The 17,114-nt window shown below is 54.2% G+C and overlaps 2 protein-coding genes across 4 annotated transcripts in view; both read right to left on the bottom strand.

Moving 5' to 3' along the window:
• Window positions 1-5,626: 5,626 nt before the first annotated feature.
• On the bottom strand, window positions 5,627-10,690 carry NGB (neuroglobin). The gene is made up of 4 exons (XM_037835271.1): window positions 10,449-10,690; window positions 8,955-9,066; window positions 8,205-8,324; window positions 5,627-6,785 (listed from the first exon to the last, which is right to left on the bottom strand). The coding sequence occupies exons 1-4, from the start codon at window positions 10,535-10,537 to the stop codon at window positions 6,651-6,653; spliced, it is 456 nt and encodes a 151-aa protein (XP_037691199.1). The 5' UTR covers window positions 10,538-10,690; the 3' UTR covers window positions 5,627-6,650.
• A 1,941-nt stretch (window positions 10,691-12,631) lies between these two features.
• Window positions 12,632-17,114, bottom strand: part of POMT2 (protein O-mannosyltransferase 2) — a 51,424-nt gene continuing 46,941 nt past the window's right edge. For 2 of the 3 annotated variants that reach the window (XM_037832190.1, XM_037832191.1), the window contains one exon: window positions 14,253-16,868. In XM_037832190.1, the coding sequence (XP_037688118.1) occupies window positions 16,763-16,868 (106 nt within the window). In that variant the 3' untranslated portion in view covers window positions 14,253-16,762. Of the gene's footprint in view, window positions 12,650-14,252; window positions 16,869-17,114 lie in introns of those variants that run through there. The other variant, XR_005216276.1, reaches the window with a different exon arrangement.

Below are 17,114 nucleotides of genomic sequence, written 5' to 3'. Positions count from 1 at the left end.
GCCTCTCTGGCCTGTGCCTCTGCATCCGGACTGGCTGGGCAGGGCCCTCCCTCTGCCTGGAAGGGGCCAGAGCATGTGGAGCTGCTCAGCGATGAACCTCCCCGAGGTCACTGGCCTGGAGCTCCCCACCTTATTCCATAACCTCTGCCCCTGCAGCCAGAGCTGCCCCTTCTGGCATCCCCTCACCACCTCCAAGGCCTTCCCTGGCCCCTGGCCCCATGGGGAAGGCCTGATTTGATTGACAGGAGGGAAGGAAGAAAATCTGTCTCATTCTTTTCTGCTGTGGGTGCTCTGAGAGACCCTGGAGCAGTGTGAGAACTTTTTGGTCTCTGAGTTGCCCAGGAAGCCATTGGGGCAGCCTCCTCTGGGTAGCAGGAGGCCTGTGAGTGGGCCTTTGGCCTAGATTAGTGGTTGGACTTGAAAAGATGCAGGTTTCAGATGGAGGCTCCTGAGAGAGGGGCAGACACATCTCAGGCCTGCACAGTTATGTCTCTGCTGCCCCCGGGGTGCTGGGCTTTGGCAAATAGGAATAGAAATATTCCTTGCCCTGGGTCAGGAGTCCTGTGCTCTGGCCCTTCCTTGTTCCAGCTGGACGACCCTGGGCTGGTCACCTCGGGCCCTCATCTGGAAAGTTGGGGTGGGAGATGCAAGGTTGACCGCTGTGCATTATGGCTGAATAGAGGGGATTCAGGTGGGGAGTGGGGTGTACAGAGGGGAGGGGTGTGAGTGGAGCGGCGTCTCAGTACATGCCAGGGTGTTGCAGCAGAGCCTCTGAGCCCATCGGGAGCCCCACTGTGGATGCCCAGAGCCCCGCCTCAGGAAACCTGCCCCCAAGAAGCTGAGGCAACAGGGCTGTGCCCGTGGGGGGAGGTGGGTGGGGAGGGCCAAGCCGGGTGTCTGAGGAAGGACACTGCAGAAGCTCCAGCCTTGGAGGTGAGGGTTGGTCTGCACGCCTGCATCTGCCCACAGCCGGGGCTTCCCAGGGAGGAGAAGGGCCATCTGCAAACTGCATCTGTTCCAGGCACCCTGGAATGCAATCAGGCCCAGGTATGTCTCAGACCCTGAGTGAGCCTGGGCTGGGCATCGGCCTGGCCTCAGAGGACACGTGGGAAGCAGGCCAGGCTCAGGAGTTTGGATTTGACCCCAACAATGGAGAGCCACTGGAAGGGGGAGGTTGGGGGATGGTGTGATCACGTGTGCAGGTTAGCCCGCGTGGCTGCTCCGTGGAAAGCAGATTGCAGAAGGTTCAAGAATGAAGGCAGGACGGCCTGAACTCTGGAAGGTGGGCCCCAAACACATGGACTGAGACAAGAGGCACTGCAGGCAGAGTCGCCAGGCCTTCCAGTCCTCCTCTGATTCCACGAAGCATGCCTGGGGGCCTCCTTGCTCCCTGGAGCCAGGGGTTCCAGGTGCGACAGCCGGAGAGGGCAGGAGGGGCCAGGCCTCCCAGGAGTTGCAGGATCTGAGTGCGAACAGAGTAAGCAGGTGTTGCTGCCCCCCTACCTTCCTTCACCACCAACCCCCCAACCCACCCCCACCCCTCCCCTTCCTTGTCCCCCTCCCAGAGGTGGGAGCAGAAGCCTGGCCCTCTCTAGGCCGGGCGCTCAGTCAAAAGGCTTCCCCGACATGCCAGGGGCTGCCCTGAAAATGGGGTCCCTAGCCCTGCCCGGGTGGTTAGGACCAAGGGGGGAAGAGAAAGTGACCCCAACCCCAGGCGGCACGGCACCTCATCCTCCTTGCCTTCTCAGCTGGGTTCAGGCCCAAGAAGTCACCCTCCAGGCCAGAGGCTGCCTCAGCTCCAGACCCTCCTCCATCTTCTCCCCAACCCTCCCCAAGCCCCAGGTGAGAGGCCTTTCCCTTAGCCTTGAACCAGCTCGCCTCAACTCCAAGGGGAAGTCTTGGTGTATTACGCCCTTTCCAGAGGGGGAAACTGAGGCTCCAGCAGTCTTCCTAAGGCATCTCTGAAGAGGGCAGTGGAGTTGAGGTGACTGAGGCTCCGAGCTGTGTAAGAGGACGCCTGGCCAGGGGGACAGGGCTATTCTCCTGACCCCATCCCCTCGGAACAATGGTTCATTGTAAAGGCCGATGAACCCCACAAAGGACTGCTTCAGAGGAGACAGGGATAATGAACACCCTGTTTGGTGGGAGGGGCTGTGGCCGCTGCCTAGGAACAGGGTGAAGATGGCCTTGTCAGAGGACCTGTGAACTGCCACGACAGCTGCCCCTCAGGGACCCGGGACAAGGCCTTCGTTCAGTAGACATTTCAGGGGACGTTGCTAGGAAAGAAACAAACAAAGAGAAAGAGAAAGGAGCCAGAGGAGTTTAGCCCCAAGGATGAGGCCTCGGGAAGGATGGGGTTGGTCAGCCCAGTCTGTACTCGGGAAACCAGAAGGACTTCAGGCAAGAGCTGGAGGCCTAGAAGGTGGATATGCCTGGGCTGGGGAGGGACTGGGGGACAGGCCAAGAGTGAGGCCTTGGTGCCCGGGTGGCCCAGGGTACCAGCTCAGCTGGGCTCTCTCCAAACGAGCATCTGACATGGGCTGAGCCGGGTGCAGCAGGGCTCGGGAGGAAGCAGGAGGCCCCGGGCTCCCAAGGCACTTCTGGGGCAGGCTCGCAGCCACTCTCTGAAGCTGGAGGCAGCTCGGGTCTTTCCTGGAGGAACCAGACTGCTGATTTCTGAGTTCCCCCCTGTGAAAGGCCCAGGGGCAGTAGCCTGGTTTATGAGAAGATACTTGGCAGGTTTTCTCAAAAAAAGCTATTAGGTGATCTTTGGAGGGTCCCTCCATCTTGACAACCAGCAACCCAGCATCCCTCAAGCCTGGAATCCGGGCTGCAAATAGGAATCTCCTGGGAGCTGTTAAACAATCGCACATCCAGGCCCCATCCCTGAACATTTAAACCAAAATTTGTAGGGTGCGGTCAGGGCACCTCTTTTTTTATAAACAGTGATTCTAGTGCAGAGGAGAAAGGAAAACAATCGAACCCTCAGGCACAACATGCCCTCGGATGGGGGAAAGCTGATCTCTCTCCTCGAGGAGGCCTGTTGCAGAGCCACAGGCCTATAAACCTCTCTTCCCTTCACCAATGCAAACAGCTGGTGATAAGAATCTGCAAGAGAGATGGAGAAGGAGCCAGTGAAGTAGGAGGAAAACCAGGAGTCTGGTGCCCTGGAAGCCAAGAGAAGAAAGGGACTCAAAAAGGAAGGCGGGAACCCTGGTTCTAACCACACCTTACAGTAAACACAGGGCATAGGGGAGTAAGTTAAAAGACGCCACGAAGAAGCATCAACCACGTCCAGAAGGCTGGGCATGCCCTAGACAAATGGCCCAGTTTCTCCCACAGATGGATGGCATGGGGGAAAAGGCAGGGCAGGGACTGGTACAGAATAAAAGATTTAATAGACACAACCAAATGCAATGTATGGACCTTATGTGCAGCCTGATTGGAACAAACCAGCTGTAGAAAGACACCTCTGAGACATGGGAGAAATTTGAATATGGAACGGGCATTAAGTGATGTTCAGGAGATGCTGTTAATCTTTTTTGAGGAGGGCATGGTTTAATATATCAGCTAGAAATGCATGCAGAAGCATTTAAAGGTGAAAGGACATGAAGTCTTGGGTTTGCTTTAAAATTCTCTGGCAAGAAAGAGGGGAGGGGGACCTTGAGTTGCTAATTGTTGATGTGGGATAAGGGGTACATCGAGATTCACTGTAATCATCTCTTGATTTTGTGTGTTAAATTTTTTCCATAATAAGGAGTTTAAAAATAAAGGAAGAGATGATCAAGTACTTCACATGTTGCTGACCAGAAGAGCAAGATGAGAACTAAGAAGCGACTCTTGGATTTGACGAGATGGAAGTTGTTGGTGACCTTGACGACAGCAGATTAGGGGAGGGGACGAAAGGGTTCCCATTCTCCAATGGGAAGTGGGGAGATGAAAACAGCGAGTAAAGACTATTCTTTTGAAGACTTCTTGCTATCAAGGGAAGTAAAGAAACGGGTAGCTGGAGAGGCCAGGGGTTGAAGGAGGGGTTGCTTTGTGTAAGTTGGGGGCTGAAGCAGCAGGTTTGTGGGCTGGTGGAACAAGAAGGGATACAGGAGAGACAGGGCAGATTACAGTGCCTTGTCAGATTACCTTGACTAGAGGGAGGATGGAGCTAGGAAGCCCCTCCACCACACACACACACATTGTGCTCAAGTGGAAGGGACTGAAAACTACCTGTGCTTGGTCTGGCCCATGATGTGGGTCAGAGAAGGGTGTGTGACCTTTCCAAAGCAAGGTCACCCCATCACCAGAGTGGGCGTCAAACCCTGGTGGCCGTGGCAGGCACTGACCCTGAGTCACAGCTGTCATTAGGTCGCCGGTAGGTGAGGCCCTCTCTCAACTGGAGCCTGTGACTCCCAAGAAAATGTTTTTGATGCCACAGTAGGAAAAGCATTTCTCATGTGCTCTAGGCCCAAGTTCTGCCATCACAGAGCCTGGCAGGCTGGCCGTCTGAGCTTAACAAAATGAGGTCCCAGCTGGGAGCTAAGCAAGGCCCTGCTGGCCCCAATATGTCTTCACAGCTGAGAACACTGCAGCCTCGGGGTGAGGGCAGCCGGCCCAGGTGCAGCCCCTCCAGCCATGCACAGCCCAGCTCCAGGGCCCCACATCTTGGAAGCCAGGAGCACGGGAAAGGTTAACCACGAGGCTGCTCAGATGAAGGCACCTGCTAATGCATCTCTACCTCCCCACCCCCCTGGCTGTTTCTCTACTCGGGTTGGCCCACTCCTCCTGCCCCCCCTCCCGCCACAGACTCACATCTGCTCATCAGCTCCCAGGTGCACCCTGCAGTAACCCATCTAATTTCTCCCTAAAAGGCACCCGCTGGGATTGGTGCCTGCCCTTCCAAGGAGGATCTAGATGCTTTCCTGGGAGCTACCACAAGCCATTGGCACCTTTTACTGCTGTCCTGGCATCTGGCTCATCCCTGATTCCCGGTCCCACCTTTTCCACCGGCCTGAGGGCTCCCAAACCCCTCAACAGACTCTGGATTAGTGGGGTGAAGCCAGAGGCTGTAACAAACAACCCAAAAAAGAATAATGGCACAAATACAATGGAATTTATGTCTCTTTCATGTAAAGCTCAAAATGGGCAAGGAGATCAGTGGACACTCCCCTCCAAGCAGTGATTCTGGGACCCAGGCCCTACCACATTGAACACATGGCCCTCAAGGCCACTGGGAGGTCTGCTCATGCCAGAAAGGATGACAGCATGGAGGAGCATGCCCCAGTGTTTGGGATCAGGCAGGCAAGCAGCACGCACATCCCATTGGCCAGAACTCGGTCACATGCCCCACCTAACTGCAAGGGAGGCTGGGAAATGTAGTCCAGCTGTGCACCAGTAGACCAAGGAGCTGGGCTTTGTGACCTGCCAGCCAGCTGCCACTGCAGACCCCTAGCTCTATCATCGCCAGTGGCCTCTGGCCTTCCCCAGGCCTCCCCCTTCTATTCCACCCACTCCAGCTTTGGTCCTCCTGACCTGTGTCTCCCCAACCCTGCCCCACCCTGCCCCACCCCGCTACCTGCAACTGCAGCTTCTTCTGGCACAAGTTCATACCCAAGAAATTACTCCCAGACAGTCAGAGAGGCACACAGAACAGGTTTATTCCTCATGAGTTTATACATCCACAGCACAGAGCAAAAGAAAAAAGTGCAGGCGACCTGAGGGGAGGCAAAGGGCATCTCCTGCTGCTTTCTCTCCCACCCATCCACCTAAGTTCAAGCACACACAGGGTATTAAACATGGGGGGCAGTGGACTGACAGTTGTTGGGGAAAGAGGCAGGAAGGAGGGTGGGGAGATGAAACCCTGCCCACTGGAAACTCAGATCTCCATGGAATGAACCTCACCCCTCCCTCGTTGTCCTTCCCCAGACCCACCCCACCCTTTGCTGGCTAGCTGGGGGTCTACAGAGCAACAGTGAGGGAGCTTCCATCAGGAGGGCTCAGGAGAGAAAGGGAAATACTGCAAAAGCAAAAAAAATAACAATGGCAACTCAGGTGGCATCTGAGTAGCCCCTGAGACCTAATCATGGCTCCAGGTGACACCCCCTTCCTTAGTTCTCCTGACGACCTGCTCCCACTGCCTGCGCGTCCACCATTAAGGCTAAAGCTGTTCCTTCTTTTTATTTCTGAAAGGCAAATTCCTGTAGGATAGGAAAGCACTAAAAGGCACAGGCAGGCAAGATGGGGAAAGGGCCTGCAGCTCAGCTTCCATTTCCCCACTTGGCCCAAGCTCACCTGAGGAGGTGAGCAGACCGAAGAGCCCCATTGTCTAAAAGCCCCACACCTTCCTGGCCTGGTGCCACCTCCCCCCAAAACTCCTGAGAAAGAGGGAGTGCTAGAGGGGAAAGAAGGCAGGCAGAGAAGAGGCTAGTGGGGGAGAAAGGAAATCCAGAAGCCCCTTCCTGAAGGAAGTCACCCCTGTCTGCAGTTGGCAGGGGCATGGGGGGTGAGGACTGATGCCCCCAGCCTGCTCCATCACCTCTCAGATGCCCAAGGGAACAAGGACAGACATGCAGGGAGGCTTGGGGGAGTCAGGCTACAACAGACACAGATCAACAGACAGAAACACTGACAGGTGGGGGTCCGCAGGGCCGGGCTGCCTCTTACTCGCCATCCCAACCTCGACTCATGGCCTGTACCACGGCCCCGTAGAGCTGGCTCCAGGCGGTCCTCACGGCCGGTGTGAAAGCAGGGCCCAGGCACTTCTCCAGCATGTACAGCAGGGACTCGCCCACCGTCTGCGGAGGCAGAGGGCACCCTGTCACTCCCAAAGGCAGGAAGGCACCGCCCCATTCCACAGGTGAGAAAACCGGGGCTGGGAGCTGGTAAGGGCTCCTGAGCCTTCCTCCAGTCCTGCACAGGGTCCATGCTCTCTGCGTAGGACTCTGCCCCAATCCTTGGGTATGCCACTGTGCCCACCCACCCTCCCCCCAAGAGTGAGGCTTTATAGTGAACAAGGCATTTCACTCCACTCCTATTCTCCTGACCACCCATGAGTGGGGCCAAGACTTTGCCAGTTCAGACCAAGGCAGGTCATTGCTCCCAGGCCTCAGTTTCCTCAAATGCAAGGCAACAATCTTGGTGGTTAAAAGTCAGGAATTGGAGCCAGATGGGCCTGAGTTCTAATCCTGACTCAATCATTTATGAGCTGTGTGACCTTGAGCAAATTTATTAACCTCTGTGATCCTCAGCTGCTTCATCAGTAAAACAAGGAAAGTAAAAGTTCAACTCATAGCTTGTTGGGATGAATCAATGGGATAATACATTAAAAACTCTTAGCACAGGATCTGCACACAGCAGATCAACAAGCCTTCAACAATAATTGCTCTCATTTGTTATAATCAAAATAAGGTTCATTTATTCCACAAATATTTACTGAATATCCATTAAGGGCCAGGCACTGTGCTAGTGCTGGGGATGGAGAGGAGAACAAGACAAACATGGGTCTTTCCTCAAGGAACTTACTGTCTGGCGAGATGACTGGACCATATGGTAGGCTGTCATGTTGGTGGCCCCCCGTGAGCCTGTGATTCTCTCAGGAATCACATCCTTGAGTAGGGTCCTCCCACACTGACACTGGGCTCACCATCTGCCTGGCTCTGGCCAATGGGACATTAGCAAGAGTGATGCAAGTAGAAGCTTGATGAGCACTTGCACATGGGAGCTTGTTCTCTTGGAACTGCCAACTCCTGTATAGAAGCTCTGCTAGATTACTGAATGCTAAGAGACCACCTGGAGAGAAACCCTGGATGATGACAGGCCGTCTTGGCCATTTCAGCCCCAGCTGAGCGCCCAGATGAATGCAGTGTATGAGTGACTCCAGCTATACCACCTAGGGCATCTGATCCCAGCCACGAGAAACCAGACATTGTTGTTTCAAGCCAGTATGTTTTCGGGTGGTTTGTTACACAGGAATAGTAAAGTGGTCAAACCAGCTAATCCCAAAGGCTCCTTAACTTTCTATGATTCTAAGGGAAGTCAATACAGAGAAGGAAAAATAGAGGCTCTCAGAGAGGTCAAGCCAGTGCCAGGGTCACACAACAGGTAACATGTGGTCCCTAAGCCCTGATGAGTGGACGGTATGGGAATGAGGAGGGAGAACAGGTGGATAGGGGTAAACCAGAAGCTCCTGAGAGGAGAAGAGTCCCTTCACTCACTGAGAAGGAGCTGAGCTTCACGCCCACTGTCCGATGCTTCCTGCCCAGGCCAGCAAGGTAGTCCTCCAGAGAGGCCAGGTTCTCCACGTTGGTCACTGCAGTGTCAATCACGAGCATCACCTGCCAAGGCCAAAGTGGCATCAAAACAAAGAGAGCCAGGGCCCAAGTCCAGAGCAACCCAACCCACTCACCACCACACCCCAGAGCCTGGGGGTCCCAACCAGAAGCAAAAGAGATCAGCAGGACATCAGCTTTCCAGGAGCCAAGGTGGAAGGCAACCTGTGCCTGCTTACAGTAGGCACTCAGCATGTGGTGGCCAAACTACTAATGGTACATGCATGAAGGGAAGCCATTCTCTTCTGAGGATCTCAAATCCCTCGACAAGCCTATTGGACAGTGTTCTCTGCCTGGAACAAGGGGAAACTGAGGCCCTGTGAGAGGCACAAGCCTCTAAGAAAACCCCCTGCCTGGTCTTCATAGGTGGCTGGCCCCTAACGGTCAGGAGCTGCATCGACACCACCTACAGGAGCCAGGGAACAAGGCCAAGGGCAATGGCAGGGGCTGCGACCAGCTGGCTGAGCACATGGTAAGGGAAAAGGCTGGAGGGGAAGGAGCGGATAGCCCTGACATGGGAGAGGTGAAGAAGAGGGTCAGACCAGGCTTCATGGCAGAAAGGCCTCATGCTTTCCTGGGAAGGCACCTGGCTGGGTCACTACCCCCCATCGTGGCCTGGACCCATCTTCCTCTCACCTTCCTGATGTGGTCCAGGAACTCGGGGGACGAAAGGCAGTCCTCCACGCTGGAGAACTGGCGGCAGTTGTACTGGAAGAGGGACAGCAGGTCAGGTTCCAGGTCAAACAGCCTGTTGGGGGAGGCCCAGGCATCAGCCCCGGCCAGCCCGGGAGAGCCCGGCCGTCCAGCAGTGGGAGACCGGGCTGAGCCACAGTGTCAGTGGGAGACTGTGGTGCACCCTCCAACCTGGCACCGGCCCCTCTGCCAGTGCCTCACCCCGCCGGCCGGCTCTGAGGGGTGTCCTGGAAAGCGCAATGTGTCCCCAGGCCATTCACGGCACATGGCCTGTAGGAGGTCTCCATAAATGGTTGAGGGGTAATGGACTGGGACAGGAAGGGGGTTCTCAAACAGGAAATCTGGGGTTAGATTGTGGGAAGAGGAAAGCCCTTCTCTTTCTCTATTTCTCTCTCTCAAGGTCTCCCACTCTTGGGTTAGAAATTCCCAGAGTCCAGTCATATCTGAAGGGTCTGATGATAATAATAAACTCTTTACACATACTGAGCACTGAGTACTTTTCACATGGTTAAGTGGTCTATTCCTCACAGTCCTAAGCAGTGGATACAACTGCTATTCCAATTTTACAGAGGCAGAAACAAGTTCAGAGAGGTTAATGAACTTACCTAAGATCACACAGTGAGGGCTTCAGGAAAATAAACGGACTCAAGGAGCACAGGGAGACACAAGCTGAAGCTGTCAACCACAGTTTGGGAAGGTGTTTTGTGGTTTTGTGTAACTCTATGAATTTATACCCCTTCTGTCTTGGGGGAGACTTTACAAAAGCCTTGTCAGAAGTTCTGGGCTGGCTTAGGGAGCCGAGACTCCTGAAAACACGTGGTGAAGGGACCGTTGCCTTGGTGATGGCAGAGCAGTCCCCTTGCTAACCGAGGTTGAAACTGCCCTCCCCTTCTCCTGCGGGTCTCCCTGGCAGTTCTCTGGTCCTAGCTTGGTCCTTTCCCAGAAAGGATTTATCTTCCGTTCGTTGCTCACAGTTCACACTCCTGGGGCCCGGACCCGGTGCGCCGCCGTCCACTCGCGAGCGTAGGAGCCCGCCTTGCCTGCCAGGTGCGCACGGCGCGCCCTCCCTGCACCAGTCCTCGGGACATCCCGACAGCTGTCGGCTCCCCGGCAGTCGCCAGCGAGGAACACACAGGAGGCACAGAACCGGGGAGTGGCGCAGCGCGAGTGTCAGGGGATCCGCCAGAGAGGACCCGCGCCCACCCCCAGCAAGCTCGGCTGGGTGCAAGCGTTGCGGGGCTGACCCGCCCAACGCACGCAGAAGGGGCTGAGCCACCCGTCGCCGCGCCCCGCTCCTCTGGCGCACATCTGGCGGGCTCCGGGGCGCCAAGTCCAGTTTTCCCTCCTCCGTCGCCTTTCGAGCAGCCTCGAACCCACTCCAGATGAGGCACCCGCCCCCACCCCCGACCCTCCGCGGGGCGCTCGGGCCGCCCTCACCTGGCGAACAGGATGGTGCCGTGCTCCAGCGGGCTTCGGCTCACCGCCCGCCAGCTCTGCCGGATCAGCTCGGGCTCTGGGCGCTCCATGCTCACCGGGGGACGCGAGGTGTAGTGCTGGGACTCCCGGGGCGCGGGTGCCGTCAACGCACGTGCCGCACCATCTCCGCGGCGACGAGGGCCAGGCGGAGAGAAGAGGCGCGCGGCCCACCGTAGGTGGAGCACCCCCGCCACGCCGGCCCCGCTGGCGTTACCAGGGACCCCGCTCCGGCCGGCCGCTGCGCCCTGAGCCCCGCAGCTCTGAGAGCGGCCCCGCCCCGCGCCGCCCCGGCTGGGGCTCTTTAAAGCGACCGCGGCCCCCGCCCCCTCCCGTCCATCAATGCCCGCTCTCGCTCTGCAACTGGCTCTGGTGGGGAACGACCTGGTGGGGTGAGAAATGCCCGGGCTTCAGAGCTGAACTGAAATCGTCGAGCTTCTCCGGGCCTCAGTTTCTGGTGATAATATTACCACTTAAGGCTTGGGGTTTGGAGCCCCAAGTGCACGGCGTTGTATTTGACCACCTGCACAGACCGCCTCCCCTCAAACACTGCCCGCCCGGCGGATTTTGAGTTTGCAATCCCTTGACACACCCTCTGGTCAAACCATATGAATTACTTCCTTCTTCCTTCCCCGAGGTCCGGCTGGGGTGGGTCAGGGTGACTACCTGCATGATCAGGCTGAAGCAAGGGTGCCCTCTGCCCTAGCTCTGGATCCGACTGGGACATCGGCACAGGTTGGAGGCCTTGGGAACAGGGCCACGACTGCAGCCATTTCCAGCCAGGCCTGGATTTTCTTGAGACTCCACCATTGGAAATCTGTGGAGTCTAGTTCTAAACCCAGCTCTGTTTGGCTAGGTTGGGATCTTGGGTGCAGTGGCTGTGGCTGTGACCCTGTTTCCTTACCTGGACATTGAGGGAGTTATTCTACTGTTCCGTGATTTTTAATTGACTTTTTAAAAATAGAAATACCATTTCAAGAAACAAATCTCATGCTTGCCACCCAGGTGTATAGTTGGTCACCTATTAGACTTAAACTTTTCTCTTTCAGGCATGAAAGTTCTTTGGGTCCCAGCCCAGTTCTAGTGGCCCAGGTTTTGGAGAGCAAGCCCATTTTCACCCTCGCTTATCTTCCATTATATCCGAGTCTCTGAGCCTGTCTCCTCTCAGTCTATCCACTTCACTCTCTAGGCCTGTTTCTTCAGCTGTATGGTAAGGGAGTTGGGTAGCAAGGTCTCTGGGGATCTTCTAGAGTCAACCTCCTTTGGTTCTGTGGATACAAGGTGGATGTTCTGGGACCGTTGGTTGCAAACAGGCTGTGGTTCCTTGCCCAGCCCTCTGCTACACATAGAATGTCGAGTCTTTGTCTTCTGAACCTTCTGCTTTTGGCTCTGAATCATGACTGAGGACCTCTGCAGAACTTTTCTTCTTTATGGCTGCCGGCCAAACACAATGAAACCACTTAGCTACTCTCCTTCTCCCAGAGTCTCAGGAGTTTGGATTAGGACCCATTCCTCTTCTCTCTATCTCCCCACCTATTTCCAGGTGTCACTAGGCTGGGGCAGGGGAGAAAAGCTGCAAGGCAAAGCCTGTGTCCTAGAGTCCAAGAGATCCCCAAAGCAGAACATAAATTGGCTGGGGACTTAGGGGAGGACACCAGTGTACTTGGAGACTAAACTTCCAGCTTGGTATCCTGTGACCCTAGAGCCAGGGGAAGACCACGTCTGTTCCCGATGCCCTCTACCTCTCAGTGGCCAGATTTCTGATACTTTGTGCTGGCTACATGGCTAGTGTACACCTCCCAAACCACCCAGCTTGCTCTTCCTGGCAGCAGTCTACACTAAGGACTCTTCTTGCCTCCTTTCTCTTTTGGATGGGGTCCAGTAAGTTAAAGGGGGGTTAATGGCCTTACCTAATAAGTGGTGGAGTCAGCACTCAAGCTCATGTCCTTGCTCTTTGCCTTTCCAGGGCCAGGAAGAAACAGGAGGAGAATACCAAGTACACTCTAGTATCTGCTTCCCTTGGAGAAAAGTCCTGGAGTGTGCACTCCCAACCAATAGTCTTTGAGAGCAGAGGGTCTAAATCCACATTTGAGAGGCTGAAGAAAGTCACAGGAGCTCCCCTCCCTGCCTGGCATCAGCCTGGAACTTGGACAGGAAGTTATAATCTAGGAGAGGGAGTTCAAGTACAGTCTTAGAGTCATTGCCATTGAGATTGAATTTATTATTAATAATAGCTAGCCTTAATTGAGCATCCATGTACCAGACACCATGCAAGGCACATCAAATCATTAACTCTTTTCATCCTCACAACTCTATGAAGCGGGTACTATTTATTATAGTACCTATTATCCATTTTACAGATGAGGAAACAGAGGCAGAGATGTTAAGTAATAAACCCAAGATCAAACAGTAAATAAGTGGTGGGGCTGGGATTTGACCTCAGGTCTGACTCCCTGGCCCATGCTCTAGGCCTCTGTGTCCCACTGCTTCCCTCACTTTGATGGACTGTGATCAAGAGCTGTGTCCATAGTTCAGACCAAGCCAAGGTCACTGGATTTGGGCCAGGGGTGTGCTAGAGCCAGCTCTTAGATGGCTTGTGAGAGCCAATTGTGCACCTCTTCCAACTCCTCATTCTGTGACAAGTTGGTAGTCTGAAATAGGCCACGGTGGCAGAATTTACACCATGGAAAATTGGCAAGCACTACAAATCAGGGCTTTTTTTCTCCCCAGAAAACCTGTTTTTAAACATCTACCAGCACACCACTTGTCTGGGTATACCCAAGGGGACCAGATTACTGGTGCATCAAGAATGATAAAGGAAGATGCTGAATCTGGATGCTTCTGGGCTGAGTTCAGGCCTTCTCCCCAGAGGATGCAGGGCTGCTAGGTTCTTCTGGGAAGGTGCCACCAGTCCCAGGACAAGGTTGGAGAAGCAGGAGCTCAGCTTGGCATTGAGTCCTGGCTCTACCATCTATTAGCTACTATCTACTTAGGCAAGTAATATAATCTTTCATGGATCAAATAGGGACAGACACATCATTGACTTCCCTGGGCCTTTTTGAGGGTTGAATGTCAAGAGATGTGTTGGTATTTTGTAAACTGAGCAGTGACATTCAGAGGAAAGGATGTGGTCCTTTTCTAACCTGCCTATCCCAGACACCTTACATCTCCTGAAGATCTACATGAGCCACTCCTCCTCCAGCTGCCCTTGTCTTAAAGGGGATTTGGGCAGCCCACATCTCCATCTCAGTGCTGTGTTAACTTCCCTCTCTCCCACCTCCTGTTCAACACTCAAGTCAGCCCTTACCCCCCAGAACTCTTGACATCACTCCTGACAACACAGGATGCTTGTCAAGGTGGGGGTTCTGTCCAGGAGAATGGCAAGTTGCTGCAGTGCTGGGCCTCTCAGCTTCTCAGAAGTGGACAACTGTTACTCCCTCTATTTTTATATTGTTTGGGGAAGTTATTAAAAAAAAAAAAGTAAGAGATCCAGCTTCCTTCTCATTTGGGAACATCATTATTTTGGAATATGCTTAATCAATAAAATAGTGACCAACATTACTTGAGTGACTGTGTACGTGGGATGGCCCAAGTGGCCCCTGGGGTGCTCAGGCTTACCAGCCCAGCCCAGGGCCCCTGCTGGAAGTAGATGGCCCCAGACAAGAGACACAACGGAATGGTTCCCGCACTCAAAACATTCTTCTCTTCTGGGCCTTTCTGGGAGCCAGAAGCAAGTCAGATTCAATTAAGTACAACAAGAACATGGCATTCAAGACAAGCACTATTTATTACAAAACTAAATTGGCCTCCAATTATCTCTGGAAACCTATTTTTTTTATAATTATTATTTTTTGTTAATATAAAATGTGGCTCAGCAAGTTGGCTGGAGGTTAAGTTGACTGACGGACAACTGTCTTCTTCCTCCACCAGCAGGTCTGTGAGACTTGTCACACTTTTGCTGACTCCTGGGGACCACAGCTCATATTCAGAGAGGCACCCCAATAGTCCCCTCTCCCCAGCTTCTTCAAAGCAACAGAACCTGAGCCCCCAAACCTGCATCAATCCCTGTGGCCTTGTCCTGAAAGCAGCAGCTGCCAGTCTGGGCACGGAGGAAGAGGAGGGAGCGGACAGGGAATTCTCCTTTTCCCATTCTTGGAAAGCAGTAAAAGAGACAGAGGAACCCACTGTCCCCAATTTGGCAAATTAGGAGGGGAATGGGCAGAAAGCTGGCTGAGCTTTCTCCTTGCCTTGTCCCCACTCAAGAGTGACTATCCCCTCCCTGGTTCTTCTCAGAGCTCCCCCCTTCCAAGGAGTTCCCATTGGGAAATGAGAAGGCACAAGGAAATATCAGCCATCTCACTGTAGGCCACCTTTTTTGCTAAGAGCCAAACACAGATTCCTGCATTCCACCTCCAGGAGAGCCCACCCACATGGCTGCCCCCACCAGTTTCAGAAGAAACTACTCTGTGGGGAGGAGGGGAAGGGTAGGGGTGGGCTGGAAGGGGTGAGCAGGGGTTCTCTATCCCCACTCTCTTTCCCTTCCACAAATGCAATTAAGCAAGCGGCCCAGACTCAGCACATAGGCAGGGCTTCCTGCTGGGGGAAGTCAAAAGGGCTGTAGCCCTGGAAAAGGGAGGCCATCAGGCCCCATATCTAATTAACCAACCTGCCTTGCTTTTGACATTGCTGCATTTCCTCTATTAACATTAATGACGGTTGGTCTGAACATTCAAGCACGGCCAGAAGCTTCCTCCCCACCACCCAGTAGGTAGCACAGCCTGTCCCTGGGACCAATTTCCAGTCTCCGTGGCAACTGCCTTCTGAAGATGCTCTAAACAGCTTTGACCCTGTCAGGGTTGGTGGGAGCTACAGGGGAGAGAAGATGGAGTGTGGCAAAGAATCATCATTAAACCTTGAAGCATCACGGTCCCCTGGGACAAAATAAATTGTTTGTCATGCACCAGGAGGAGAGAGGCAGGCTGATGGGCTGGCCTTGAGTTGGTCTCGTTCTGACCCAAGGCTTTCTTAATCTCTCTCATTTGAGGAGGAAGTGGAGGGATGAGCTCTGAGCTTCTTGCTTGGGCAAGAAGTGGTAGAAAGCAGATGCTGTGACACATTTCTAGGTGCTCTGGGTCTTTGGAGGAAAAGGGATTGATGTAATGGTGATACATGGAAGGGAAAATACCAATGGAGTGAGGGGAGGGGGTGCTCAGCAGGGAAGGACTAGAGACTGAAAAAGGGAAAGCCCAGCAAGCGACAGCAGCCTGAGCCCAGACAGGCCCGAGTACCCTCCACGCCAGTGTCCCACTGGGATCCCAGCCCAGCACCACACACATTCCCTGCTCTGCCTCTCATCTTGTTCAGCTGCTAAGGGCTCTGCCCCCCAAAAAACAAAGTTCCCCAAAGGCTCCACCAGCCCTGGGGAGAATGCACCTGTGCTGGTTCTCAGGGCTGGGCTAGATGCAGAGGGAAAAGGGATGGGCAGTGAGCAGCTGGCACACAGGCCCTGGGGGCACACAGCAGAGGACAGGATGCCGCTCTCCCTGACATCCCCAGGAGGGCCAACAATGAGTTCCCGGCCACCTCGCTCCCTGGAGGTTGGTCCTCTGTGCACAGTCACAGGGCAGGAAGTCTGGCCACCAGCTGCCACTAGGGGAAAGTCAGGGTCGGCTTATGCTCCTGCTCAGCTGTATGTTTGTGGGAACAAGGGCAGCACAGCTTTGCTAGTCCCATTTGCTCTGTTCTTGGTGACATCCCAAGGTGGGGTCAGTACTCTCAACTCTTGGGGCCCTCTTGGAGGACAGAGGATTTTTGATGGATCTTACTTACCAGACCAAATGCAATGTGAAAAAAGGCCAAGAAAATCTTACTGTAGCCCTGGACTATTTCTTAGGGTTTATGACATTCAGCTATCCACAGTCACATGGTCTATATTCTACAGGTATATAGACAAATGTTCTCTCTCTCTCTCTCTCACACACACACACACTCCCACACATTTCCACCCACCTCTTGCACACTCATTCTCCCTCATACTGCCCCCTCAGGGAAATGGGCCTGAGAGATGTTGTCCTTGGTTGCTGAGCCACCCTCAGCTGTAAAATCTCTGCAGACAAGGAGTTGTAGTCTCCAGGGTTGGGCTAAATCCATTCAGGGTTCACTCCCAGAGGCTGGTCCTGGCAGGCAGCAGAGTTTCAGGCTCCTCAGGCAGCTTTCAGCATAGTCTGGAGGACCAAGGGACTGGCTCCTGGACCCAAACTGGAGTCCCTGCAGTGGCCTCAGAAGTCCCATGATTCCAACCACCTTAGTCCTGCCATTGGACTTTGGGGGCTCTGGGCTGGGGGACCAACCATCCCATAAGCCAGGGGATGGAAGAGGTAGAAGCTAGGAGAGAGAATACAGAGGGAGCTGTTTTCATCCCAGGAATCTGACACAGCATTGAAATTCAGCCCCTCCCGTGGAGTTCATCAGACCTTCCCAACCACCAAAACCCATCCCCTTTCATCACCACATCTGTCTGAGTCTGCCATTGGGTACCTTGTGGCCTGAGAGCTTACAGATGCTAACCTAATGATGACAAAGGAAAGGGCTCTTCTCCAAGAGGACCAGGTAAGAAGACCTGCCCAGGAG

The sequence above is a fragment of the Choloepus didactylus genome, chromosome 4, assembly GCF_015220235.1.
Source record: "Choloepus didactylus isolate mChoDid1 chromosome 4, mChoDid1.pri, whole genome shotgun sequence".
In the NCBI taxonomy this organism is placed as follows: Eukaryota; Metazoa; Chordata; class Mammalia; order Pilosa; family Megalonychidae; genus Choloepus; species Choloepus didactylus.
The sequence above is the reverse complement of the archived record's forward strand: the minus strand, read 5'-3'. Positions and strand labels throughout refer to the sequence as shown.